The sequence below is a fragment of the Oncorhynchus tshawytscha genome, linkage group LG28 (genome assembly GCF_018296145.1).
Source record: "Oncorhynchus tshawytscha isolate Ot180627B linkage group LG28, Otsh_v2.0, whole genome shotgun sequence".
Lineage (NCBI taxonomy): Eukaryota > Metazoa > Chordata > Actinopteri > Salmoniformes > Salmonidae > Oncorhynchus > Oncorhynchus tshawytscha.
The window spans coordinates 22,086,059-22,113,480 of record NC_056456.1 but is presented as its reverse complement, the minus strand read 5'-3'; the positions used below and the strand labels follow the sequence as shown (position 1 = coordinate 22,113,480).

The 27,422-nt window shown below is 42.9% G+C and overlaps 1 protein-coding gene and 1 long non-coding RNA gene across 7 annotated transcripts; one reads left to right on the top strand and one right to left on the bottom strand.

Annotated features, from left to right (window-relative positions):
• The first annotated feature begins 2,701 nt into the window (after positions 1-2,701).
• Positions 2,702-6,341, top strand: LOC112226471. The gene is made up of 4 exons (XR_002949741.2): positions 2,702-2,930; positions 5,766-5,801; positions 5,921-5,994; positions 6,246-6,341. It is a non-coding gene; the product is annotated as an uncharacterized LOC112226471 (long non-coding RNA).
• Positions 6,342-11,645: 5,304 nt separating this feature from the next.
• LOC112226925 (E3 ubiquitin-protein ligase RNF31) lies at positions 11,646-25,623 on the bottom strand. 6 transcript variants are annotated; one of them, XM_024391601.2, is made up of 24 exons: positions 25,478-25,623; positions 25,221-25,338; positions 24,673-24,874; positions 24,324-24,470; positions 23,479-23,634; positions 23,319-23,375; positions 22,981-23,149; positions 22,482-22,641; positions 22,190-22,332; positions 21,749-21,921; positions 17,900-18,133; positions 17,268-17,615; positions 16,847-17,032; positions 16,334-16,540; positions 15,984-16,157; positions 15,666-15,764; positions 15,375-15,464; positions 15,099-15,213; positions 14,576-14,688; positions 14,226-14,336; positions 13,022-13,070; positions 12,831-12,927; positions 12,530-12,695; positions 11,646-12,435 (listed from the first exon to the last, which is right to left on the bottom strand). In XM_024391601.2, exons 3-24 carry the CDS (start codon positions 24,871-24,873, stop codon positions 12,385-12,387), a joined length of 3,246 nt encoding a protein of 1,081 aa, XP_024247369.1. In that variant the 5' UTR covers position 24,874; positions 25,221-25,338; positions 25,478-25,623; the 3' UTR covers positions 11,646-12,384. The 6 variants fall into 6 exon arrangements, with proteins under 6 accessions (XP_024247369.1, XP_024247370.1, XP_042164068.1 ...); XM_024391602.2 differs by having other exon boundaries at positions 25,507-25,593; XM_042308134.1 differs by having other exon boundaries at positions 22,482-22,539; positions 25,221-25,582.
• Between the last annotated feature and the right edge of the window lie 1,799 nt (positions 25,624-27,422).

Genomic DNA, 27,422 nt, shown 5'->3' with positions numbered 1-27,422 from the left:
ACTGGTGACACAGGGAGGCTTGTCTACTGAACCAAACAAGGCCTGTCAGGAGAAGAGGCTTCGGCTGAAATTTAAAAAACACTGGGTTAAATGTCTTGGGTATACTAGAATAGAAAACGCCAAGTGTCAAAACATTAAAAAGCTATGGTGCAGTTCCAAAATAATAGTGACAAAATTGTCTGTGGAAATGGGTTTGAAATACCCAAACCTTTGAAGTGAAACAAGCCACTAACCAACAGATAAAGGTTCAATATCATTAGCTTCATTCTTTGATTTCTCATTGTATTGTGCTTTCTGAGTGAGAGGGAGAGAGAGAGAGAAAGAGAGAAGCACAAGTCAACAACAACAACAAAATCAAAGCCCTGCTGTCACCTGCCAACTCAGCCAATGGTTTAGTGAGTTCCATATTCAAATGATTTCTCTATCTGCCAATCTGTCACTCGTTCCACTGTATAACTCCCACTGGCAGGGGAACACTGTGCCTGCTGTCTGTCCCAGCCCCTCTGTGTACGGCCCTGAGATATCTTGTCTGCTTGGCCCCCGGGTCTGACACCAGGGTGTTTGTGATCCATGGTCTACTGGGGGGGCTGGATCGGCTAGGGGAAACAGGATTCATTAGCCCAGACTTAATTGCTGTGGCATTGCAAATGAGATGTTTTCATTGGTAAACAACACAGAATGATGCATCATTCGCTCACATTTATGAAGAAGCAGCTGCTTATGCGTTGACTTGTGTTACATAATGCTGTATAGGAACAGAGACAATTTCATAACAACCAACCACAACATAATATGTTGTCCTCAGAGTAATATCTTGGTTATATAGAAAGAAATGCAAGTGCTGTTTCAATAATATGAAAATGAAATGAAACATTTCAATGACAATCAACAGCTAAAGCTCTCATATGTTGACATTACACAGAGGCAATGAGTGCTCTAATCTAAAGGTCTATTTGGAGGCTGCTGACCCCATGCCCTGCCTTTGCCCTGTCTCTTCCCAGCAGGATCATTTGTAGAGTGAGATAGAGGGAGTGACACGTCTGGGTGGCAGTGGCCAGACCCTCGGGGCCATACCAGAGTTCAGGCGAGGGGATGGGAGGAGACAAGCTGGCCTTGCTGCCCCCCTAGCTGCGGCAGATAGGGTAGATGACCATGCCCTAATTTATGCGGACAATCAAACATCAGCCACATCACACTATAGATGTATTTAAATCTCTCACTTGAACACGTTAGCTAACTCTTACAATAGTAAGATTGGCAAATAAGTGCTGATGACGCCTTAACTGCTTGATACATTAAATAAAGCAACAGTTCAGTATTTCAGATTTTGAGTCATTCAGTGTTGACAGTAAAATACCAAAAATCTGTATATATTAGAGTGATTGTCTATCAAGGGTACATAAACCTACTGATTATATAAGAATGTCCCTTCAGCTGTTCGTTGTGGTTGTAACCTATCTAGACATACAGCACTTCGTTTTTACTGTCACTTCTCCAATCTTACAACCCTAAATTGGTAGATTCCATTTCACTTCTATTTCAGGACAAGGATAAGACTGTTAGCCTAATAGTGATGGCATGAAAAAAAACCCACTTCTGATAGAAAACATGTTTTATATATCAATCCATGATGACAGTCAGTAATCCATCATGTAATAACCACTTGATGTACTGTAAACCTATTATGCAGCAGAACATCTGACTTTTGGCCTCTGCAATGCTATCAAATCCTGAATCAGTAACCTGTTTCCATCCACCTTTAGTAAAAAAGTAGGCCTACATTTCAGAGAAAAAAAGGCATATTTTTGTGTCTGTACATTTAATTAGCCTATGAGAGAAATGTCGGTAGAAACACTTTTGATATAACACCCATCATATCGAAGCAATCTTAAGAGTCACACATGTGTGGTCCTCCCCAGAGTGGAAATCGTTACATTCAGGGAGGCGGAGTCTTAACTTTTTTCTTGTCCCCTCCCAACACACACATTTTGCAAGAGAAATGATTTGTTTTGGCAAACTCACTTCAGTTTAGTGGGCTGAATTAACTGTGAACCTGTCATGTCTACTCACGTGCCTCCCCTCCGGCGTTCGATGTCGCTGTTTTACTAACCGCCTGTTCTGGGAATCATCATTACCGCACCTGGCTTTCATCATCAAGCACACCTGTTCTCCATTACCACACAATACTCCCCAGGCAGTATTGTTTCTGTTTGTTCATGTCTAGACGCTACTCCTACGTTGTGTTGAGCCATGTTAATTGTTATGTTAAACGTATCACATGCTTCTCGACTCCCAGTGTATACGTTACAGAACCTTGATTCCAAACGGTAATATTTGTTGTGCTATCATGTACTGAATGATGAGACTACCTTCTCATTAGATGACTAATCATACTGTTTTGAGACACGCGATGCATCAACTGCCATACCTGGCATGAAGCAAGTTATGGCCTGGAGCACCAATCATATCATGTTAGGCCTACAGCGTGTTCAAGACCAAGATAAAAAAATATATATTAGGTGTATAGGGATGGATACTCAATATACAGACTTCGGTACACACCCTGGCCCTAAAAATGGTCAAAGACCCCAGCCACCCCAGTAATAGACTGTTCTCTCTACTACAGCATGGCAAGCGGTACCGGAGTGCAAAGTCTAGGACAAAAAGGCTTCTCAACAGTTTTTACCCCCAAGCCATAAGACTCAAATGGCAACCCGGACTATTTGCATTCTGGCAACAGAGTTTGACTATTAGCCATAGCTAGCAAGCAAGGACCTACCTCCAGCCTACCTGGTTAAATAAATAGAATGGAAAGGGATAGGAATGTTGCCAGCGAAAATGGCAACGGAACATAAAGAACGAACAACTGGGTCTTGTCTAGTTAATCGAACGAACGACTGGGTAACGTCTAGCAACCAAAATATGAAAAGGTATGAATTTGTTTATAAAAATTGAAATATCAATGAAAAAAAAGCATTTATACCAGTAAATGTGTGCTTTCATATGGTTTTCTTCAGCAACTGTGGTATAAGCGAGATAAACGCCTCCGTTCTGTTCTGTTCATTACCTTGTTCTGTACATTACCTTGGAAAATGAACTCCGCAATGGGACGCGGCTCCGCTGCATCCCGCTGCGTCGTCCGTTATTTTCAAGATAATGTACAGAACATTGACGTTTATCGCTTACATAAACTGGTTACCAACGTAATTAGAGCAGTAAAAATAAAAGTTGTCGTACCCGTGGTATATTGTTTGATATACAACGGCTGTCAGTCAATCAGCATTCAGGGCTCCAACCACCCAGTTTATAATTCCCTATAATGCTCACAGTAAATTTGCACAGTAGAATGCAATGTCTATAGTTCATTTTTACATGTTCTATTTATGAGCTGCTTTTGAAAGCTAAGTCGAAATTGAAAACATTGGCATTGTTAGAATTTGATTTTCATAATAGCAAGCTAGGACTGATGGTTTGGTTAGCTAACTAGTAAGTCAATCAACTGATCAAAGCAGCCTACTGCACATTGTATTAGCATATTAATAAGCTGGTAAACACAGACTATTCAGCGCTTCAGGGTGTGGTCATAGTGACAACTGTAAATAATACTTCAATGTATGCTACATGTAGCCTGATAAAAAATATAATATAGAAACTCGTATTTAAATTAAATGTAGATATTCAACAACAAACGTTGTTTAGCCTGCACATATTTTACATCATGACATTATTTGCCTCATTGCTCAAGTGGTTTGCAAGTGATTTCATTTTTCCAATGGATGTCAATTGGTTTGGATGTGTTTTTCACAACTCACAACTGTCCTGTGCAGCCATTTAATACATCAGTGCAACAATGTTATCGGCACTCTCTCTCCGCAACTTTCACAGACAGTTCATTCGGTCTAGGCCTATTGTACATTCAGCAATTGGCGAGAGCAAGCCTACTTCTCTCCATGAAAACCCTATTAGGCCGAGTATTACAAATACATCCCCTATAGATTTTGTAGCCTGTGGTTTTTCCTGGGATTTCACGAATCTTGCGTCCGTCCGCCTATTGCGCAGCTAGCCGAAGAAGCGAAATATTAGGGCTATACATATTTTACGTGTCAAAGTGCAAGAAAAAAGTTAGATTATGAAATGCCATTCCTCCCATAGAAGCCATGGGCGTATTCATTAAGGAACGCTTTTACCGTTCATAACCAAATGTTTACTTCAGTTTAAGAAAAGTTTTGCAGCAGAATAGGCGTAATGAATTCACCTCAGATTTTTGGGTTTCTGTATTTTACGTTCAGCAAGCAAGAGCAAGCTGTAGTAGTAAATAAAAGGCTAGAAATAAGTGTACAACAAGCTATCTATATTTTCCTGGGACTCCAAAAGCTAAAGAGGAATTATTAGGAATAATACTGCAGTGAATAGGCCTACCTAATGAATTTACACAAGGAAATATTTTTTTACAAATCAGATTTATGACATGACAGGATGCCTAGGATAAACATATCGCTCGAAAAAGGAGAACAACTCATATGCACAGATAGTCCACATGGACTGTTGTCCTCCCCATTAGGTAGCAACTCTTCCAGCACTCGATATAATCCATTCACTTTTTTTCTATATTGAGGAACCATCTCCTTTCGACTCCAAAATTCCATTGAACTTTTCTAGACTCTCTTCAGCGGCAGAGATAGCAAGAAATTATTATGAAGATAACTTTTCACAAGCTGTTGTGATAAACCCGTTTTTGGTGCTTTCAAGGCAACTGGGAACTTGGGGGGAGAAATGGTTAAATCATGACATCAGTGATCTTCAGGTCGGAGTTTTATAAATATGCCAGAGTTTCTGACTTTGAATTCAGAGTTCGATGACCGTCCATAACGATTTTTTCCCAGTTTGTTTGTTTGTTTGTTTGTTTGTTTCCCGAGATCTTAGCTGTCTCGAGCGCTCGGAAGTCGAAGATTTCAGTTTCCAGTTTTGAACCCAGCATTTCTGTTGCGCACTAGCTCCCGACGTCATCACTACAAGCGCTATTTTATCTGCCAGATACTATAAACGCCCACGTTCTGGATACGCCAAGCAAAAAGAGGGACTGATCGAACAGCCAATGGAAAGGCAAAATGCCCACCCAGCCGGGCTCAGCTAGGGTGTGTGTGTGTGTGTGTGTGTGTGTGTGTGCGTGTGTGTGTGTGTGTGTGTGTGTAGAGATCAGGGTTGTACAACAGGTTTGTTACACATAGTCGAATTCAGTATGTAAAAACTCTTACAAAGGCCTTGAGGCAAGAGCAGTGTGCAGGTTTCTTTTTTTCTCATGCTATTCAACTGTTACCATGCACCTGCATCAAAGATAGCTCAGATATGTGTGCCTTTTAAATTTGAATACTAAATTCCAAAATGCTGGCAATTACATGTAAGTGTTTTGAAACTGACGGCGATTTTTTTATTTTTTTTATTACTAGGCTAATGGCTTCTTGGCTAACACTTTATAATGGTAACCAAGTCACATGACCGATCATGACCTTTCATGTACGTAAATAAGGAAGTGATTGCATTTAATTAGTAAAGAGGGTTTTACAACATTGTTTTTCTATGAAATCACATTATTTTAATTGAAATACATTGTAATGAATTAAGTGTTAAGTGGTCATAATTAACAAATAGTTTAAATACGTGTACCAATTTATATTTAAATCTAACATCACTTTCTGTTTTACTTTTAGCTTGCTTTGACAGTTTCCCCACCTCAACCATGTGAATTCACTTCTTTTCCCTTACAGCTTAGACTACAGGGATCACAGAAACCACACACACAGGTGAGTAGGTTTCCTTTACTACTACAGTATATCATTTGCACTATTTTGTTGCTGTTTTTCATATAACACACACACACATCAGCAGTTATATTGTGAACTCTCATCTCTCTCATCCCCAGTTAAGACAGAGCCTATGAACAACAGTGAGACTGACTACCACAGAAAGCAGCACTGGACAGCCATGCAGGCGAAGGTAACACACACAGTTTCAGCCTCTCATTTCTCCCTTTACAATGGAGTCTAACACGTGCATAGCAGTACTCACAGATGTTTTTGGTGTACCAGCCATTTTAAAACCAACTATCACCAAGTTTACCATTGCAGACATCCTTTTCCATTCACACTAATACACATAAGCTGTTCATGTGATGTCACCATTACGCTCACTCGGTACAAAATACGCTTTTACCACATTTATTCAAAATCTCATTTTCTATCTCCTAGGAACTATCTTTCATGCAGTGTGGTTGAAATGGACAATCAAAGACATCTGCTGTTGCTGCATTGAATAATAAAATTGCCATGCAATCTAATGTCTTGCACTTTCTGTCCATTCTTTTGAAGGAATGTGGATTGTCCTACAGGGAATTCTCTGAAGGATGAGGAAAGGATCCTGCAGATTGTTCAACAGGAATTGCCCTGAAAATCTTGTGGAATTACCTGCAGGATTATTACCTGCAGGATATCTCACAGGATTTGGGTGCCATTTTCCTATAGGACAATTCCATCAGAAGTATCTGCATGATTCCTAGTGTGTCCTCCAGGATTCCTGTATGAATTTTGTCCTACAGAAAAGTGGCCCTGAAAATCCTGTGGGATATCCTGCAGGACTTCCTAAACCTGTAGTATATACTGGATATTCTGCAGGATTTCTGCAGGATTTTTCATGCAGGACTCCTGTAGAAGTTTTTTGTAAGGGATGGTTGGATGGAAACCAGGTTAGTGCTGAGATTATTATGGACAGAAGAGCGAGATTATTTCTATTGGTCAAATGGCAGCCAAGCATCGATCATCATGTCACAAGAATTGGACCCTCAATATTTATTGGAAAGGAGCATCAAGCTCATCACCTTGCATTTTCACCACCCTGTGAAGTTCATCATTTATTTCATCTGTAGCCTAACTGCGTGGTTTCCTGAGTCGTAGTGGGAGGACCACACACACCATATCATCGCGCGACTCCAAGTTATGTCAATATTTGTGCATAAAGACGTATCCACCGCCATTTCTCACATAATTAATTTGACAAATTACCTGTAGACATTTCCAAAATTGTATGGAAACGTCCTGTTTCCATCACAGCTGTTTATATGGTAGGACTTTACTTGCATTAAAACTGTGGGTGGATGGATGGAATGTGGTGACTGTGATTAATGATGTTGCAGTAAAGAAAGTAACCTTCCGCTACATGAACAGTATTTCATGGTCTCATGCTTCTAATGTTTACAATGTTCTCCCTGGACCATACTCTATTTGTGTTTTCAAGTTCCAGGGCTGCCAAAGAAGGCTTGCCGTGAGATTTTCTATGTGAATTTCATTTCCCCTTGGCCCACGCCTAGACATTTTTCTTTTTTAACTTTTAAAGCTAATGTCCTGCAATTCTGTACTTTGACATGGCCTATGACCGAGGCGGACATTTTTAAAACCACAGGTAGGGTGTACTCAGGATGCTTTGAATGTTAAATGAACACTGAAAATCTGACAACTGTTCGAGATTTTTTGGGGGATGCACATATTTTTTGTGTTTGAAACTTTTTCTTCAGACAGTAATGAATTGAGATGGGTAAACAAGCTAATGGGAGAAATAGTGGAAAGGTTGGAAGCAGGGATTGTTGTCCAGTCTCCTTGTCCTTAGACTGCTTTCAAGGTAAGGACACAAACATTTGGTAAATTGGGTGAACTTTCTCTTTAAAATAGGGCTAGAAGAAAGTCCTGCTAGCTCTCCAGGAGGGTTGGCCACCTCTGATATACAGTACCAGTCAAAAGTTTGGACACCTACTCATTCAAGGGTTTTTCTTTATTTGACTATTTTCTACATTGTAAAATAAGTGAAGACATCAAAACTATGAGATAACACATATGAAATCATGTTGTAACCAAAAATGTGTTAAACAAATCTAAATATATTTTATATTTCAGCTTATTGATGACAGCTTGGCACACTCTTGGCATTCTCTCAACCAGATTTATCAGTAATGATTTTCCAACAGTCTTAAAGGAGTTCCCACATATGCCGAGCACTTGTTGGCTGCTTTTCCTTCATTTTGCAGTCCAACTCATCCAAAACCATCTCAATTGGGTTGTGGTCGAGTGATTGTGGATGCCAGGTCATCTGATGCAGCACTCCATTACTCTCCTTCTTGGTCAAATAACCCTTACACAGCCTGAATGTGTGTTTTGGGATATTGTCCTGTTGGAAAACAAATGATAGTCCCACTAAGTGCAAACCAGATGGGATGGCGTATCGCTATGGTAGCCATGCTGGTTAAGTGTGCCTTGAAAACTAAATAAATCAGACAGTTTCACCAGCAAAGTACCCCCACACCATCACACCTCCTCCTCCATGCTTCACAGTGGGAACCACATATGCAGAGATCATCCGTTCACCTAATCTGCATCTCACAAAGACACAGAGGTTGGAAACAAAAATCTCAAATTTGGACTCATCAGACCAAAGGACAGATTTCCACAGGTCTAATATCCATTGCTCGTGTTTCTTGGCCCAAGCAAGTCTCTTATTATTATTATTGGTGTCCTTTAGTAGTGGTTTCGTTGCAGCAATTCGACCATGAAGGCCTGAGTCACGTAGTCTCCTCTGAACAATTAATGTGTCTGTTACTTGAACTCTAGGACCATTTATTTGAGCTGCAATCTGAGGCTGGTAACTCTAATGAACTTATCCTCTGCAGCAGAGGTAACTCTGGTTCTTCATTTCCTGAGGCGGTCCTCATGAGAGGCAGTTTCATCACAGTGCTTGATGGTTTTTGCGACTGCACTTGAAGAAACTTTCAAAGTTCTTAATTTTCTATATTGACTGACCTTCATGTCTTAAAGTAATGATGGACTGTCATTTATGTTTGCTTATTTGAGCCTGTTCTTTGCTTAATATGGACTTGGTCTTTTACCAAATAGGGATTCTGTATACAAACCCTAACTTGTCACAACACAACTGATTGGCTCAAACACATGAATTAAGAAGGAAAGAAATTCCACAAATGAACTTTTAACAAGGCACACCTGTTAATTGAAATGCATTCCTGGTGACTACCTCAAGAAGCTGGTTGAGAGAATGCCAAGTGTGTGCAAAGCTGTCATCCAGGCAAAGGATGGCTACTTCGAAGAATCTGAAATATAAAATACATTTAGATTTTTTGAACACTTTTTTTGGTTACTATTCAATTCCAAATGTGTTATTACATAGAAAATGTCTTCACTATAATTCTACAATGTAGAAAATAGTAAACAATTAAGAAAAACTCTTGAATGAGTAGGTGTGTCCAAACATTTGACTGGTACTGTATGTTTCCCAAGTGCTGGGTGTTTAAACATTTTCTTGACATAACAATTAATTTCTCAAAATAACCCAACCTTCAAGAAAAATTGAATGAATCTTCATATTCAAGTGGTTTATGCCAGTTGAAAATCCTTGCCATCATCTTACTTTACATTGACAAAATATGTGTTTATGAGTAAAACGTCAAATTATATTTGACGCCTGGAGCATTTATTTTATCAGTTATTCAAAACTGTCCATGAATGGAATTAATAATTCATTGTCAAAGACACAAGTAGGTATATCAGATTTAAAATATGTGATTACACTGGAAAAATTGAGAAGAAGTGGAATAATAAAATACACTGTGTAAAACATTAGAAACACCTGCTCTCCCCATCACAGACTGACCAGGTGAAAGCTGATGTAGAGGAAGGGGAGGTTAAAGAAGGAGTTTTAAGCTTTGAGATACGGATTTTGTATGTGTGCCATTCAGAGGGTGAATGGGCAAAAAAAAATGTAGTGCCTTTGAACAAGGTATGGTAGTAGATGCCAGGTGCACTGGTTTGAGTGAGTCAAGAACTGCAACGCTGCTGGGGTTTTCACGCTCACCAGTTTCCAGTGTGTATTAAGAATGGTCCACCACCAAAAGGACATCCAGCCAACTTGACACAATTGTGGGAAGCATTGGAGTCAACATAGGCCAGCATCCCTGGGGAATGCTTTCAACACCTTGTAGATGCCATGCTCTGACCAATTGAGGCTGTTCTGAAAAAAGGGTGTGCAACTCAATATTAGGAAGGTGTTCATAATGTGTTGTACACTCAGTGTAAGTGTGGGGAATAGGTAGGTAGGGTTTTTGCTGACAAGCACACAAATTACCCTATATTTTAGTCCATTGTTAAATGAGAATTGTTCCACTGATGAGACTTAATAGATAATCAAATCTGAAGACAAGATTACATTAATCCACACCTACACCCTAACCAAGTAATTGTTATATTTATTGTCCCCCATATAGAATCAAAATGACACATTTGGGTTCACAATCTGTCAGTCAAAAATATTTATCAAGTTCCAAATCAGGTCACCCTACCAAACATCCCAGCTAAAAGATACTGTAGGTCTGTCTGCTGCCTTTGTTGTCACAGCCTAAATGCCATTCACCAAATGAAGGGAGTAATGCGACAGCACAATGAGGTTCCGCTTCTGATGTTAAATTGCAGGCCCAGTTGAAAAGTTAATGCACTGACTATACAATGGACTAATCAGAAAAATCAACGTAGTACTTTTCAATGCGTGAGATAAGAGGTGTGGCACTTGAGAAGGGTCAAATGTATCTCACGGCCAATGTGGGAGAGTTGGCAGCTCTGAAGTTCACTTTTTGCTCCTTTGACACACTGAATGTTCTCATTTGAATGTATCTGATGGAGCCAATTTACTTTGACACAGCTGGCTGATAAACATTCCACAGATACATTTGCTTTGCAGGGCTGCTATCTGGTTGTGCAAGATAATGAAGGTCAAACAGGTGTTGTGCATGTTAAAAAGTCCTGCTTTCGCCAGTATTACCAACCGAGATGCAAACTTCAGTCACACTACACTAGAGGTCAATTCCAGAGCGTACACAACAAAATGTGCCTAGCTTGACTAGAGCTCAAAATATTGTGTTATGACAACAATTCTGGGTTAGGTTAACGTAAACATCATGTCCTGAGAGTGCGAGTTATGTCAGAAAATATATTGCTGTGTACTGACTGCCCTATTTTCTTCATTTCATGCTTAGCCTCAGCAGGGGGAACACATACAATGTCTGTCTCTTGGTAGTGTGCCCTGTTCTGTTCCAAATCCTGCCCTGTGGCACAAGGACACATCACAGCAGTACCCATAACCCTGCGTGCTCTCCCCACTAATCTCTGACCCTGCTGCTGCACCAATATCCATTTCAGACAAGGGATGCTTCCAAACATCTAAGAGACACAGAGACAAACACAAGAGAGTTTACCTGTCACAAGACATTAGCAGCCATGTCAGTGGCTGACACATCTGACTTAGTATGGGAGGAGAGAAAACAAAAATAAAAGTACGATTATTCATATTTGAGTTGTCAACAAATAGGCTTTACTCCTGCTCAGATGTTTTGAAATACTAATGTTCTTGCTCTGTGTGTCTGTCATAATCTGACCAGGTAATAATGGTAGCTGGTAACCATACAGTTTGGGGCTGCAACACACAGTGGGTCAAATCCTTTAAAAATCAGTCCCAAATTAGTCAGTCAATTTACACAAAGAGGTATTCAGTCATAATTCACTGGCACTGAAGGCAAAAAGCAATTAAGGGAATACAATAAATATGGAGTAAAATCTGAAGTTTATTGTTAATGATGGTGTGTGATTAATTAACTGTAGAGATTCTGTAGTTCTCAATGATATTTGCTCGAGGGGGAAAAAAAAAAATCTCCAGTTTTGAAATGTCCTGTCTTGAAGCGGAATCCTTCCTCCTCATCAAGCTTGAGTTCACTGGCTCAATAAGCTTCAGGGCCAGCAGGGGCTGTACTGATCTAACTCCCGAAAAATGTCCAGTAACTATGTCAACCTTGCAGTTACTCTGAGGACACAACTACCTCCCTTACAGCAAGCGTACAAGGAACCTTTTGGATAAAGAGCATGACTGAGAAACATTAGAGTTTGATTGAACATTTGATTGCAGACGGTGTCTGGACTGTTTCAAGTACTTTTCTTCACAAATGATACAGTTAAGAGCATGCACCTACAGACTGCGTGCAACGAAGTGATGCCATTAAATATCACAGGTTATTTAAAGAGGTCTTGAAATGTTACGCGCGTACACACACACACACACACACACACACTCTTTTTTTAAATAATGTGCCTCTGAGCATTTACCCCAAATATAGATTCATAAATAACTGTAGCTCAATCATGGGGATATAAGCATAGCTTTCTGCTGTGTGGTGTAACAGTCACAATGACGCAAACACATTTGATGGTGATTTGAGTCAAAATCCCAATACTTAATACTAAAAACACTTGATTGTTAAAAGCAAACAAACAAACAAACGATTCATTTTCATTTCTTCCGAGGAACCTTGTCTCCAAGTGGTACTTCATCAATCAGTTTCTGAAATAAGATTAGATGAGAAATGATTAAACCAAGTGACTAAATATTTGGAAAAAAACAACAACACCCCTCCACAAGGATCATCAAAGCAAACCTCCAGCATTCGAGGATAGTACGTTTCGTCGTCCTCCATCTCCCCCCGGGCATCATCCACTTGGTATCTCCGACAGGCCAGCACCAGCTCGTTGGCGTTGAAGAGAGGGGCCGGGTCGATGGAATGGCCATTGATGAGACTCACCAAGTACTCTCTGTAGTGTTTCCTGGAATTGATTAGGCAAAAACCAGTTAGTTACATCTAGGCATGTTTTCATGTTTTTCATGGGAACCACTCTGTTGTAATCTAAAGTGCCTTTGGGTCCTTGAAAAACACTATAGGGTGGTTGGCAGTGACATACTCGCAGAGTCCTGCATGGCCAGGCTGAGTTTGAGCCCCACAGGCCGAGTCCGTCTGCTGCCCACCCTCATCCTTCTGCTCAATCACGCCACACATCCCTGAGGGGGGGGGGGCGAGAGAGAATAAGTAGTACATCTCTCCATTTCTTTTAAGTTTTGCTGAGTAAAAACTAAAGAACAGATAGAATCTTACCGGCTTGAGTTCCTGGAGGGGTGTTAGTGTTGAACTCAACACACTTGTTCTGCAAACAACAATCAAATAATGAACAGGAAGTACAATCCATCTCCAGATACTCTTAGAGTAAAATCCATTATAACGACGGCTGGCAGAGATGACGTGTGAAGAACGTGTTAATCACAGTTAAATGATTTGAAATAGCATCTCCATTTCTTCACCGCACGGACCCTTTTAAGCGCGGAACACATCTACAGTTAATGCTTGTACCTTTACGCCGCTCAAGACGGCGTGCCTCTAGCCAAAATCATGTCAAAGTTAAGCCCAATATTACCGAGCTATGCTTTGCATTTTTTCTGTGGATTCATGCACACGGCATGGGCTGTTTTAAACAACTTGCAAGCCGCTATTTTATGGTTTGATAAGAAACATTGTTTAGCTAGCTAGCAACCTGATAACTTGACCACTGACTAGGCTATGGACAAATTTGGATGGCAAAGAAAGAACTGAAAAGGAATATGCTACTCAAAGAGATGCTTCAAAGGTAGGCTGGGTATGCAATAATGGGGTGTGTGTCTGTTTGTGTGTGTGTGTGTGTGTGTGTGTGAGAGAGTGAGAGAGAGAGGTCTATGTGTGTAAAGTTGTTGAACAGTACAGATGGCTACAGTGTGTTCATAACATTGTTGGACAAGTTTAAAAGCTCTTTGTATCCATAGAGCCAGTTCTTTTTTCCTGTAGTTAAGTCATTTAGAATTCCTGAAGCTTTAACAGTACTTAAAGCTGTGTGTGTGTGTGTGTGTGTGTGTGTGTGTGTGTGTGTGTGTGTGTGTGTGAGAAAGAGAGCATTGAACATTGATAAGAGGGAGTAGGGAGCATTTACAGCTAGCTGTATGTTACAGTGACTTGTGTTGTTTATGGTGAAAATGCTATGAAAACCTTCTGACGTAGATGATTTTGTGTTTCTGTCCATTACAATCAAATAATAGTATGCCTGTTTCTCAATGCACTGCTTTTTGAAATGGACACATCTTTTAGGGCTAAATTTGAGCAAATTAAAAAAGGATAATTAACCGCGATTAACTAATGCCATTAACTTAATTATTTGAATCGTTTGACAGCCCTAGTTATAACTGCGATTGTGAGTCAGAGAGCCATAATGTGGTTATGGTGATTGTAATGGTGTGTGAGCATCTGTGTTTGTGTGGATGGTGTGTGTGCCTACCTGCAGCAGTGCCTGCAGTCTGACAGGCTCCCAGTCCCTCAGGTAGAAGAGGCAGTCTCGAGGGTGATGGGCGTGCAGGCCTGTCACACTGCACTGGATCACTGCACATGTCTACAGAAGAGGGAGGGAGGGACAGAATAGGGTAGGGAAGGAAGGAAAGAGTGTGGGAGGAGTGAGGGAGAGAGAGGAGGCAGTGGGGAGAGACCGAGAGTGCAGAATGAAATTGACTGGAGGAAGAAAAACAAATTAAAGCGACATTCAAGTCAACTCTCATTCAAACCCCTTGCCAGGAACTAGAACGATCGACAAACTCAACACAAAGACACCAAGTCATTTGAGAAGGAACTTACAGTGTGGAAGGGGTTGTTGCATCCGCTGCAGAACTGGTACCTGCACTGGGAGCAGCAGAAATGCATACAGCCTCCTTTAGACAGGGCATATTGGAACCTGCAGTTTGGACAGGCTGAGGGGGAGAGCGAGGGAGGGCGAGTACAGACATGAGAATGCATCGGAGGAAGAGGGCAAATAGTTTGATTGATTAATTAATCAATTGATTGAAGGATGTGGAGGGACCTAAAAAGCCCTGTAACTGACTACCTCTTTGCTAAAACAAGGTATTAGTCAACTGGCTTAGTTCAAGCAGAAGGCCTACATTACCTCTACGGGAGTGTTGTTCATGACGCTAATGAAATGTGCTGGTTTGGAAGATGAACTATGAGTAAGACCAATTTGATCTCTCTCAGCCCAACACCTAGTGAAGTGTCTGGCCGTTCACACCTCTGCAAGTACCGACCTTTTCTGGTTAAACACTACAGTAGCTCTCAATGAGGAGGTGTTGTTTCATTTAGAAGTTGTGTGTGCTGTGTGTCTCACTGATGCCGTTGTCGCGCAGGTATCCGGCCAGGCCTTGCCTCTGGTATTCTGGGTCATTCTCTCTCTTCCAGGACTGGTACTGTTCACATGACAGACCACCATGCTGAGACTCCCACTAGAGGGCACACAGAGAGAGAGAGAGACGAGGAGATAATGGAGTGAGATGGGGCTCCAGCATCTTTACTCTTAAGTCAAATATCATCACTTCATAACCACCATTAATTGCAATTTCTGATTCAGATTCCCTCACACACAGAGTTCATGTTTCACACTTACAGGTTTCTTGCATTGTGCACAGAAGCTGTTCCTGCACTGGAAACAGGTGACCTTCAGTTGGTCTCCATCATAGATGAACCCATAGGAGCACTGGGGGGAGAAGTTATGAAAATAAGACAGGGAAGGGAAGAGGAATACTTCAACAGTTTAAGAGCAGGTACTGGTCATTTTTAGCTAGTGAAGATGGGTGTAGCATGTCATTTTATTATTTTTAACAGCCTCAATGGGGATTAGCAAAAACATATTTTTCCTTTGCCTTTGTATACATAGGATACTGAGATTTAAACTCACATGACTACACCAGAGGAACTTGGGGTCCTTGATGAGAGCTTGTTCAGTCAGCTTCTTATGAAACAGATCATATACCTCTGGCTCCAGACACTCCCGCAGCTGTGCACACACACACAGGAAATTATTATTACAGGTGTAGCCATCATTATAGACAGTACCTCACACACACACTGAATGCACACTGCCACCTGCATTTTGAAGGGAGAGAAGCCTCTGAAATCCCCCCAAAAATTGGGCTTCACTCTGTGTTTCTTCTCTCTTCAAAGAGAGAATCTGAGGGATATTTTGTGTGAGGTTGTTCTCTGTGTGATGTACTACCTGGATGTCCAGGGTGGAGAAGTAGCTGTTGAGGTGTTCGGGGTCGTTGATGTCAGGTTCCCAGCAGACGGGACACACCATGTCTCTGATGTGCTTGTCTCTCACTGCAATGGTGAAGTGCTGCTGGAAACAGCCACAGCATACCGAGCACTGACAGGAGGTCAGAGACTGCATCTGAAACAGGAAGGAAAGTTGAAGAGACCGAGAGAGAAAGGAGAGAGTTGTAGGGGTTAGATACTGCAAAAAAACACACAGAAAAGCTTCTACTTCATTTTGAGCAAAGGCAAGCTAGTGATGACATGCAAGCAAACACCCACAAGTCCCCCAAAACACAGAGAGAGAGAGAGTACCTTGCTGTGGGGAAACTCCGATAGGCAGATGGGGCACTCTTTGGCCAGCACCCGGCGGATGAAGTCTCGGTCTTGTGACTCGCGTACGGCCTGTACTACATCGTCCAGGGAGTAGGGGGCGGTGCGCTCCTGCAGCAAGGACAGGGCCAGCTCACAGCGGCCCCAGCTGGGCAGGTCATACACCGCCAGCAGCCTCCGACACACACGCTGGTCCCAGGGGGGAGGGAGGAGGAAGAGTAGAGAGAGATCAGACCAGTGGAGTGGACCAACTGATGCAGAGGCATGATGAAAGGAGAGATATGCCTTACTACAAAATAATGCTTTTCACTGTAAAATATACATTTACATGAGAGATCAAGCAACCGTCAGATGATTGAAGAACATGTACAATCTGTGGACCTTTCTAATGGTGGTAGTTGTGAGCACATTATCATCAATATATCTATTCTGCGTTCAGCTAAATGTATGGGCCGAATGAAGCACATAGTGCAGTTGAGAGCCCCAGTGTCCTACCTGTTTGTCGGGGTGGTTGATGTCGATGGTGGGCTCGGGCTGGTCGCTCCACATGCGCTGGTGGAAGGGCTCCATGAGCGGTCGCTGCAGCAGAGACAGAGCCCCCCGCACCTCTCCCCCGTTCTGCCTCAGTACCTCCTGACACCGCGCCTCATCGTTGAACCCCAGAGAACATAGCTCCTTCACCTGTACATGACAGGACAGGTACATGAGAAACCAAACCCTTCTTTGAGTGTTAAAAGGCTAATTCAGGATTCAAAATAGTTCCAAGTGGAGAATCTCCATTGAAAGTGTGTTCTAGTCCAGGACTAGGCTTAATACAGGTCTGGGAAACGTAAATAGAGTTCAGCTGGGAAAAGTGCCAGTACAATTGACCTTAGACCTGTTCTTAGACCTGGGCAAGGTCTGCCCTGTCTCTAACCTTAGCGTGTCTGTCTCTGAGAGACTGTCTGGCTGCTCTTTCAGTTTCTCCCCCTGCAGACAGCCAGGCCATCTTGGCCTCAGCCCTGGACAGGGTCACTCCTCCCCCTCTAGGCTGCTCCTCCTCCACAACAGTATCCTCTGCAGTACCAGTCTCGTTGGAGAGTCCGTTCTGGTTCAGTCCTGTTTTCAGGTCTGCTGCTCGAGACGACGCAGCCATGGCACAGATCTGGTCGAGCAGGTGAGGTAGCTCTGCTTTGAGCCAATCACAGGGGAGGATGTTGCCGCCCCCGGAGACGCGCATGCCTGTGTACACCTCCTCTGGACTCACTCCTTTTTTCTCTCCATCCTGAGAGAGAGAAATAAAGACAAATCTGTCATACATATTGACTAGCCCTCAGCTGCTGCTACTCCCCACACTGTATGAATAAGTAAGAGGATGCTAGGTTATTTTCACACATTTGTTTTCTGAAATCTGTAGTTTTAATATTCCTGCAACCAAATCGCCCAGCAATGGTACAAAAAAATACGTTTCTGAATCTAAATCTTAAATTCGCTAATATCTTGTAATATTACTAGTGGGATAATGTGATTACACACCATATTATAGTTCTACAGAAAGCCTTCACTTACTCTAATAAGCTCAATCAGCTTTAGCCCCTCTTCCCTCATCAGTTTCTGTCTCCTCAAATCAGGGTCCTCCATGGGCGGGTCTTTGGGTTTGACAGACAGCACAGGGACCCTTTTGACCTGGGACGGAGGGTGGAGTTTGACTGGCATTTTGGCGGGCTCGGGACGAGGAAGGTCACACATCTCACACACTGACGCTGGAGTGTAATTGACATAAGTACAGAATTGGCACACCCACTGCAACAGAGAAGTAGAGAGAAGATGGGAAAAGAAGAGATAATTGACATGAGCTTCGAGACTCACGGCGCCGACAGAGATGGCTGCCTCGCTTCGCGTTCCTAGGAAACTATGCAGTTTTTTGTTTTTTTACATGTTATTTCTTACATTGGTACCCCAGGTCATCTTAGGTTTCATTACATACAGTCGAGAAGAACTACTGAACATAAGAGCAGCGTCAACTCACCATCAGTACGACCAAGAATATGACTTTCGCGAAGCGGATCCTGTGTTCTGCCTTTCACCCAGGACAACGGAATGGATCCCAGCCGGCGACCCAAAAAAAACGACTTCGTAAAAGGGGGAAACGGAGTGGTCTTCTGGTCAGACTCCGGAGACGGGCACATCGTGCACCACTCCCTAGCATTCTTCTCGCCAATGTCCAGTCTCTTGACAACAACGTTGATGAAATACGAGCAAGGGTAGCATTCCAGAGGGACATCAGAGACTGTAACGTTCTTTGCTTCACGGAAACATGGCTCATTGGAGAGACGCTATCGGAGTCGGTGCAGCCAACTGGTTTCTCCACGCATCGCGCAGACAGAAACAAACATCTTTCTGGTAAGAAGAGGGGCGGGGGCGTATGCTTTATGGTTAACGTGACGTGGTGTGATCATAACAACATACAGGTACTCAAGTCCTTCTGTTCACCTGATTTAGAATTCCTCACAATCAAATGTCGACCGCATTATCTACCAAGAGAATTCTCTTCGATTATAATCACAGCCGTATATATTCCCCCCAAGCAGACACATCGATGGCTCTGAACGAACTTTATTTGACTCTTTGCAAACTGGAATCCATTTATCTGGAGGCTGCATTCATTGTAGCTGGGGATTTTAACAAGGCTAATCTGAAAACAAGACTCCCTAAATTTTATCAGCATATCGATTGCGCAACCAGGGCTGGAAAAACCTTGGATCACTGCTATTCTAACTTCCGCGACGCATATAAGGCCCTGCCCCGCCCTCCTTTCGGAAAAGCTGACCACGACTACATTTTGTTGATCCCTGCCTACAGACAGAAACTAAAACAAGAAGCTCCCGCGCTGTGGTCTGTTCAACGCTGGTCTGACCAATCTGATTCCACACTCCAAGACTGCTTCCATCACGTGGACTGGGATATGTTTCGTATTGCGTCAGACAATAACAATGACGAATACGCTGATTCGGTGAGCGAGTTCATTAGAATGTGCGTTGAAGATGTCGTTCCCATAGCAACGATTAAAACATTTCCAAACCAGAAACCGTGGATTGATGGCAGCATTCGCGTGAAACTGAAAGCCCGAACCACTGCTTTTAGTCAGGGCAAGGTGACCGGAAACATGACCGAATACAAACAGTGTAACTATTCCCTCCGCAAGGCAATCAAACAAGCTAAGCGTCAGTATAGAGACAAAGTAGAATCTCAATTCAACGGCTCAGACACAAGAGGTATGTGGCAGGGTCTACAGTCAATCACGGATTACAAAAAGAAAACCAGCCCCGTCACGGACCAGGATGTCTTGCTCCCAGGCAGACTAAATAACTTTTTTGCCCGCTTTGAGGACAATACAGTGCCACGGCCCGCAACTAAAACATGCGGACTCTCCTTCACTGCAGCCGACGTGAGGAAAACATTTAAGCGTGTCAACCCTCGCAAGGCTGCAGGCCCAGATGGCATCCCCAGCCACGCCCTCAGAGCATGCGCAGACCAGCTGGCTGGTGTGTTTACGGACATATTCAATCAATCCCTATCCCAGTCTGTTGTTCCCACATGCTTCAAGAGGGCCGCCATTGTTCCTGTTCCCAAGAAAGCTAAGGTAACTGAGCTAAACGACTACCGCCCCGTAGCACTCACTTCCGTCATCATGAAGTGCTTTGAGAGACTAGTCAAGGACCATATCACCTTCACCCTACCTGACACCCTAGACCCACTCCAATTTGCTTACCGCCCAAATAGGTCCACAGACGATGCAATCTCAACCACACTGCCCTAACCCATCTGGACAAGAGGAATACCTATGTGAGAATGCTGTTCATCGACTACAGCTCGGCATTTAACACCATAGTGCCCTCCAAGCTCGTCATCAAGCTCGAGACCCTGGGTCTCGACCCCGCCCTGTGCAACTGGGTACTGGACTTCCTGACGGGCCGCCCCCAGGTGGTGAGGGTAGGCAACAACATTTCCACCCCGCTGATCCTCAACACTGGGGCCCCACAAGGGTGCGTTCTGAGCCCTCTCCTGTACTCCCTGTTCACCCACGACTGCGTGGCCACGCACGCCTCCAACTCAATCATCAAGTTTGCGGACGACACAACAGTGGTAGGCTTGATTACCAACAACGACGAGACGGCCTACAGGGAGGAGGTGAGGGCCCTCGGAGTGTGGTGTCAGGAATATAACCTCACACTCAACGTCAACAAAACTAAGGATATGATTGTGGACTTCAGGAAACAGCAGAGGGAACACCCCCCTATCCACATTGATGGAACAGTAGTGGAGAGGGTAGTAAGTTTTAAGTTCCTCGGCGTACACATCACAGACAAACTGAATTGGTCCACCCACACAGACAGCATCGTGAAGAAGGCGCAGCAGCGCCTCTTCAACCTCAGGAGGCTGAAGAAATTCGGCTTGTCACCAAAAGCACTCACAAACTTCTACAGATGCACAATCGAGAGCATCCTGTCGGGCTGTATCACCGCCTGGTACGGCAACTGCTCCGCCCACAACCGTAAGGCTCTCCAGAGGGTAGTGAGGTCTGCACAACGCATCACCGGGGGCAAACTACCTGCCCTCCAGGACACCTACACCACCCGATGTCACAGGAAGGCCATAAAGATCATCAAGGACAACAACCACCCGAGCCACTGCCTGTTCACCCCGCTATCATCCAGAAGGCGAGGTCAGTACAGGTGCATCAAAGCTGGGACCGAGAGACTGAAAACAGCTTCTATCGCAAGGCCATCAGACTGTTAAACAGCCACCACTAACATTGAGTGGCTGCTGCCAACACACTGACTCAACTCCAGCCACTTTAATAATGGGAATTGATGGGAAATTATGTAAAATATCACTAGGCACTTTAAACAATGCTACCTAATATAATGTTTACATACCCTACATTAGTCATCTCATATGTATATACTGTACTCTATATCATCTACTGCATCTTTATGTAATACATGTATCACTAGCCACTTTAACTATGCCACTTTGTTTACATACTCATCTCATATGTATATACTGCACTCAATACCATCTACTGTATCTTGCCTATGCCGCTCTGTACCATCACTCATTCATATATCTTTATGTACATATTCTTTATCCCCTTACACTTGTGTCTATAAGGTAGTAGTTTTGGAATTGTTAGCTAGATTACTTGTTGGTTATTACTGCATTGTCGGAACTAGAAGCACAAGCATTTCGCTACACTCGCATTAACATCTGCTAACCGTGTGTATGTGACAAATAAAATTTGATTTGATTTTGATTTGAATAGAGGAACAACAATCTGTTTGATGAAGGCAGAATCCGAAACTTTCATTTCAACTCAAATGTGCTGCTCCTGCACTGACATTAACAGTAGTTTACCTGGCTGTCTGGGTCCCCTGGCATGCCCAGTACTGGAGCAGCAGGCCGGTTGGGCGTAGGAAGGGGGTGTGTGGGGGTTGCAGGAGGCTTGGTGGCCAGACGGGGGCGCTCACACACCTCACACAGGATACTACTGCCTGCGTTCACTACCGTACAGCTTTTACACTGCCACTCTGGTGACATACATAGTGAAAACACACTCAACACAGGGCTCTGGAAGAGGTGAATATGAACTCATCAACAGCTTATAAATCATCTTAAGAGTGTCATTACATTTTCAGACAATAAAACAAGCATACGAAGTAAACACAGAAATAGAGGAGTGAGACTGATTGGAGTGGAGAAAAGGCAAACCACCACTATTAAAACACATACACTGTTGTGTGTGTGTGTGTGTGTGTGTGTGTGTGTGTGTGTGTGTGTGTGTGTGTGTATACTGACCAGTGATGGTGAAGGGCTGTGGGAACTCATCCTTAACAGGGCCAGAGGAGGCCAGGCGTGGCCTCTCACACATCTCACACAGTATGTCCTGGATGGAGTTGACCCTGGTGCAGTGGGTACAGTGCCATGACGGGAGGGAGCTACTGGGAGAGACAGAGGAAGTGAATATTGTGCCAAACACACAGAGCACAGAGACAGTTGCATTTTCAGCAGTAATCACCACCTATGAAAATGTATAAATTTTCTTCCTTTACTGTGCAGTTTCGCTTTCGTCTTATTTGTCATGTTTTACCTGTGGTTCTTTCGCATTTTAGAGGATGTCACGACAGTCCTGTGGTGATTGGCTCGTTCTGCGGAAGAGTGGTACAGTCTGTCACATTCCGTACACAGCCATTGGACACAAGAGTTACAATGGGCAGCCACTGGGAAAATAGCACAGATAGTGCAGTTGGCTGCAGGGGAAGAGAAACGAGAAAAAGTTAAATGTACGTTTCAGATGTTAGAAATATATATACACACACACACACACACACACACACACACACACACACACACCTTTGTATTGCCATCCTTGTAGGGACCAAATAATTGATTCCCATCCAAATTCCTATTTTTCAAAACCCTAAATCTAACCATAACCCTAAACGTTATCCCTAACCCTGACTTAAATTCTAACCCTAAAACCTAAAATAGCATTTTTCCTTGTAGGGACCGGCAAAATGTTCCTTGTTTTACTATCCTTGTGAGGACTTCTGGTACCCAACAAAAACATGCTTGTGCACAGTTCTAACCTGTGTGTCTGGTAGAGATGGAGGTTGAGGTTGAGGCGTTAGCGGTCCGTACTGGAAGAAAGGCACTAGTGGGAGACTGAGACAGGGAGGATAGAGACATGTATAGGGGCTGGCTCTCTCTCAGGCTGGAGGGAATAGCTACTGCATCAGACATGGGTCCAAAGTCATCCTGGAATCATAAAGGATATTTCAGTCATCTGATGGCAGTGGACACCAACAGACACAAAACCACACAAATATAAAAACTATCTGAAGCAGAGAGAGGCTATTAGGGTGACCTAAAAAACAAGTAGAAGGCAGAGAGGAAGAGGACCGGTTATGGGAGAAAGGAAAAATACCTTTTGGTTCAGTGATGGGACCATTCTCTCAAAGAACTCTGGGTGGGGGTGAGCTTCCTGTGAAAGTACGAACAACAACGACTCAGTACAACAACTGATTTCATGAACCTCTGAAATATTTCAGAATAACAGTCTTCGAGACAATGCCATTGGTTCAGACCTTGAGGAGCATGTCCAGTTCCATGCGTAGACTCATGACCTCCAAGGTGACCGCTGCGACCTTCTCAATGTCAGGCTCCACGACCACATCAGGGAAACTCAGTCCGTCTGGCTGCTGGTTGGAATAACCATAGAGACAGAGCACTGCCCTTCCTCCCTGGGGTAGAACCGAGGAGAGGAAAGGGGATAGGTTTCATGCAAAAATGTTGACATAAAATTTAGTAGAGTTAATGGTGTGTGAACATATAACTTGATCAAAACGATAGTAAGCTATAGACTCAATCAGTGTTACCCAATATTAATTTAACAGCAAATCGTTGCTGCCACTCCAATATCTATAGGATGTTTTCAGTGTAAATTTAAATGGCTAAAACCAAATATAAAGTACATAGAAAAGATAATAGAGCAGTATATTTTTAAATAAGATCATCTTTGATAACTAACAATCACCAAAATATGGGGCCCCCATTGATTTTATTTACAATGTTTGAGTCACTCAAATATCATAAGACTTATCGAGTAAATTATTTTTAAAACTGCATTTTTTTCTCTCTGCCTTATGGGAAAATGTGTAGAATTGCTGGAATTTAGCTTTAAAACAACAACATTTTGTTTCTGCGGCCAAGAGGACTGCCACTAAAATGTTAGGTCAGAGACTGCGACCTATGTCTGCCCCCCCAGCCGCTACAGACCAACTTTGCCACTGCTGCTGAAAGAAATCCTTGGGGAAACACTGTATTGAACTAGGTCTATATCAGCATAATGCCAACAAGTTTATAGTGACAAGGTAGTAGACTACATATCATTACCCAGAATCTAACCTACCTGTACTGAAGACATCCTCACCTGAATGGAATCTACTGTTGCTCTGAAGACGGGGTTGTTGTGCTTGACAGTGCGCCAGTACTTGGGCCTACTGGAGCTGGTGAGGTTACAGCCATACTTCTCCAGAATGTTCAGTGCTGTGGACAGTCTCTGCAGGGAACCTATGGTCTGGCAGGAGAGAGAACAAAGATAAAAAGGGTTGATCCAGAAAGAGGTTGACAAAAGAATGGACACTGAACAAAAATATTCAGCACAATTAAAGAGAGAGAGAGGGAAAACAAGTTCTGTATTCCAAAATGTAGGCTAAGTGAAGGTGAAATGTGATGTGGACATAGTTTGAGTGTGTGCTCGAAACAGTAAACTAACTAACCTCTTTCCTGTTGTTACCGATGCTGTTCTCAATGATCATGGTCTCAGCAGCGATGTAGTGGTATTTGGCTGACGGTGGTAAAGGTATGTTGGCCATAGCTAATATTCCTGCCCGGATCTCCAGCACTGAGCCAGTGGAATGTAGACAGGCTTCCGCATGGCATCGTACCTTCTCTAGCTGGTTTGAATGTATACTGGCCATCCTGGAAAAGAGATGTCATCATAATAATAATCACACAGATCAGATAACAAATCATTGTGGGCACTGACACACCACAGGCAGCATTGATGAGCAGTGGCAAGATTCTTGCCTTACTGACATCCATTCACAAGAGGTTACCTGTGTGCCCTGACAGTGTGTCCTGCTGTTAAACCGCAAGGCTCAGTCATATCAATGGACACACACACCAGAGAGACACTGATTTACTCATTATGCAGTACTCTATATTTCCAACAACACAATGAGTAAACTTAACGTTGTTGTAGCAATTATAGCAAGGTTAAAGCCTACAACTGCACCCATGTAGAAATACTGTCATATCCTCTTACCCAGTGCTTTCGTTCAGTTGTCTACACGGACAGCCATTGAATCACGACGAGATATCAATTCATTAAAAAACAGGTGCTTTCAAAACACCATGTTATGCAGGAAACACAGGCGTGTTCACTAAAAAACAAATATACGTCTTAATTCATTTATAAAACCTGCAGTAACAGGGTCGAAAAGTATAACTGCAGTACAAGCTATAAATGTAAACAACTGCATGAGAAAAATGCCGTATTCTGCCTTGCGCAAAGAAACAAACCTCCATGCATCGCCATTGTGTGTCATTACCATAGAGAATGATAGAGACCTCTGGTGGCCGAAAGGCCATCCTCAGCCTGGGCAGCGCATGGGAGCTTCCACCATTTTAATGGAGTCAACTTATAGACAAAAACAAAACAGTAAATAGTGACAATACTGATGTCATCCACGTATCCCCAAGGAAAACTCCCCATAGCACATGAAGCCAGAAGTATTTGAATTGGAAGCATGCCATATTGCTGAATGGCACCCAAAAATTGCTAAGGATCATGGTGATAGTGGTCGTAACTAGCAAAGGATCATTGTCGACCCTGCCTGAGAGTCAACAGGAGCCTCCTTGTAGCCTGCTGAACTGTGATTGGCCTGTGTCAGCACATGGTCCTGTGTGATGACAAATGTAGTAGTCAGAAGGGTCACTATATATCTCGATTTGTAGCACAATTTTAAATAATTCACTGTGGGGTTAAACTTGATCATAATAAACACATTTTAGAGCCCAAAACGGCGGTCAATGGTTTTTGGGGGGCCTTTCTGGCTATCGTAATTTACATAGGCTTTCTAGGGTAGACAAGGGCTTTTGGCACCGCTACGTTGCTACGCAGTAGCCACCCAGCAGAGCTAGTGACTTCACGCTCCAGACCGGACACTGGGGGCCTTTGTCAACTGGGTTCGTGGGACTTCCAACTTCATTGGCTGATCCCTTCTGGTGACCCTGTTGGAGTCATGTCTGACCAGGTCATCAGGAGGGATCAGTCAAAATGGAGATTTAATTTAAAAAAACATTTTAGTCATTTAGCAGACGCTCTTACCCAGAGCGACTTACAGGAGTAATTAGGGTTAAGTGCCTTGCTCAAGGGCACATCGACAGAGATAACCTCAATGGCGTTACCCATGCTGTCATTGATGCTATGTTGGCACAGACACAAAGATGAGTTCATCTATCTATCTCTATGGCCATAACCTTATTCTCAAAGAGAGATCAGGGGAGCCAAAATGGCTTGGTTAAGTAGAAACGTCGTAAAGCTGATGCGGTACACGTATTTTTGTAGTTTTGGGGCCACCTTGTGGTGAAAATGACTAATTGCCTAATTTGACTGTCAGTTCACAGTTCGTTACACCCCAATCGGAGTGGGATGCGCGTGTTGCAATGCCCCACGCACCGTAGGTGATACATCTGATGGGGAGGGTGAGTAATGGGTAACTTTAGTTTTACTCTCGTTTCATATACGGTCTCAGTTTTTCCTGACCATCACGTTCACGGTTAGGTTTGTTTGTCTATATTAATTTTTAGTCACCTCATTTTCATGTGTTTAACGCCAATGTATTGGCATATACTGTACCTATATTTCTTGTTGTTCATGGATGCAGTCAGATTGTTGCCTTATTGGAAGGCTTAGCCTCTGCAGCTAAGTTTCTACACTGACTTGGGACCACAATGTAATGATGTGTGTAGGTTAACTGATGTTTTAACTTTTAGTTTCCTCTTTGCAGTAGAATTGTGGTGTATAATATCCTGTGCTGTCTTTCTGCCCCTGACAAAGCAAAGGAAGGTGATTTATTTATTAGCCAACTCAGTTTGATCAATTGAAACATTACTCATTGATTCTTTGTGATGGATGAAGTGTCAAGTCAATCAACTACTGTATTTTCTCACTTGTTTCAAATATGAATAATCCTTCACACTCAATGGGAGTTGGGCAACCACACCATATAATTAATCACACAAGACCATTTTTCTATGTTCAACCACCAACTCAACCATTTTATAATATGTGTCAATGGAACATCAATCCATATGGTCGTCTCCCATCAGGTACTATGGCTACTTTTTCTTAAAAAATCTTTGTCAATTCATTTGTGTCATGTAATTTTCGAATACAATTCTAATATTTTCTCTCTTTCTATTTCCAGCTATGCCTTATGGGTGTCGATATATTGCTCCATAT

Coding starts and splice junctions, on each gene's coding strand:
- LOC112226925 (XM_024391601.2), bottom strand. CDS start 24,873: ATGGCCAGTATACATTCAAACCAGCTAGAGAAGGTACGATGCCATGCG. Junction 15,465..15,665: donor AGTTCCTCTGGTGTAGTCAT/GTGAGTTTAAAT, acceptor TTCTCCCCCCAG/TGCTCCTATGGGTTCATCTA. Junction 15,214..15,374: donor GTGCACAATGCAAGAAACCT/GTAAGTGTGAAA, acceptor TGTGCCCTCTAG/TGGGAGTCTCAGCATGGTGG.